Source organism: Cystoisospora suis (assembly GCF_002600585.1).
Source record: "Cystoisospora suis strain Wien I chromosome Unknown contig_3037, whole genome shotgun sequence".
In the NCBI taxonomy this organism is placed as follows: domain Eukaryota; phylum Apicomplexa; class Conoidasida; order Eucoccidiorida; family Sarcocystidae; genus Cystoisospora; species Cystoisospora suis.
Window position 1 is genome coordinate 1 of NW_027155832.1, and position 1,037 is coordinate 1,037.

A 1,037-nucleotide genomic window follows, 5' to 3' on the forward strand; every position below is an offset into this window, starting at 1 on the left:
ATAGATAGAATAAAGAGAGATGGATTAAGAGATAAATGGATACATAGATAGACGAAAGATAGATAAAGATGTGACGAAGAAATCTACGCATCGCGCCCTACATTCTTTCTTTTTCTCTTTTTCTTTTGACCTTTTCTTTCTTTTTCGTTTTCTTTCTTTTCTTTCTTTTCTCCTTACCGTAAACTTCCCGAGGTGGCGTTGGAGATTTCTAGGTCTTCTAGAGAGGGAAGGATGGATGGAGACGACGAGAGTGAGGAATCCCAAGAAGAAGAAGAGAAAGACTTGGAGAGGAAAGGAAGAAAGGCTTCTTGAGAGAGATTGAGCTTAGCGAGAGGAGATGTGGAATACATGCCTTGTCTGCGATTCATATCGATTTTGAAGCGTCGAAGTTTCGAAGCTAGCGATAGAAGACGAGTGAGAAGATGGCTGGAGAGCCAATAGACTTGGTCTTCTTCTGTTCTCTCATCTAGAATCGACTGAAGAAGCTTAAGAGACTGAAGGATCTCTCCTTCCGTCCAGGGAGGACAAGGGAGAATGAAAGATCTTCCACGATTAGAAGAAGAAGAAGAAGAGATGAGAGGGCCCGAGCTTCTATCAACGATGCTGTCTTCCACGAGAGTGTTCTCTCCTCCTGAGACAGGAGAAGAAGAAGAGGAAGTAGTGGAGACGAAGACCATCGACGTGAGAAAGGAGGCTATTCTTCTTTTTGAAATCTTCATGGTCTTCTTGTCTTTGTTTCTCCCTCTTCTTCTTTTCCTCATCTTGTGTGTCACTGAGCTTGCTTCCTTTGATATGTGTCGATTCTTCTTCGCCTTTACGATCTTTCTCTTGCGAGGACGAAGATCTCTTCTTTTCTTCTGTCTCTTCATCCTTTCTCTCATTCACAGATGTTCCTGTCTCTCCCTTTTCATTCAACTGACTCGCGGCGCTACCGCAGCCACCATCCTGTATGGCACTTTCTCTTGAAAGATCTCCTGTAGCATGACCAAGATTAACAGGACACGCCAAAACAACTGAAGAAGGAGAAGAGGAAGAAG

General features: G+C 43.5%; 1 protein-coding gene across 1 annotated transcript in view; it reads right to left on the reverse strand.

Annotated features, from left to right (window-relative positions):
- Nucleotides 1-188: 188 nt before the first annotated feature.
- CSUI_006085 (uncharacterized protein) overlaps nucleotides 189-1,037 on the reverse strand; it is an 8,357-nt gene continuing 7,508 nt past the window's right edge. The window contains exon 2 of the mRNA XM_068066250.1: nucleotides 189-1,037. This exon is cut by the window's right edge and continues 2,783 nt beyond it. Within this exon, the coding sequence (XP_067921767.1) occupies nucleotides 595-1,037 (443 nt within the window). The 3' untranslated portion in view covers nucleotides 189-594.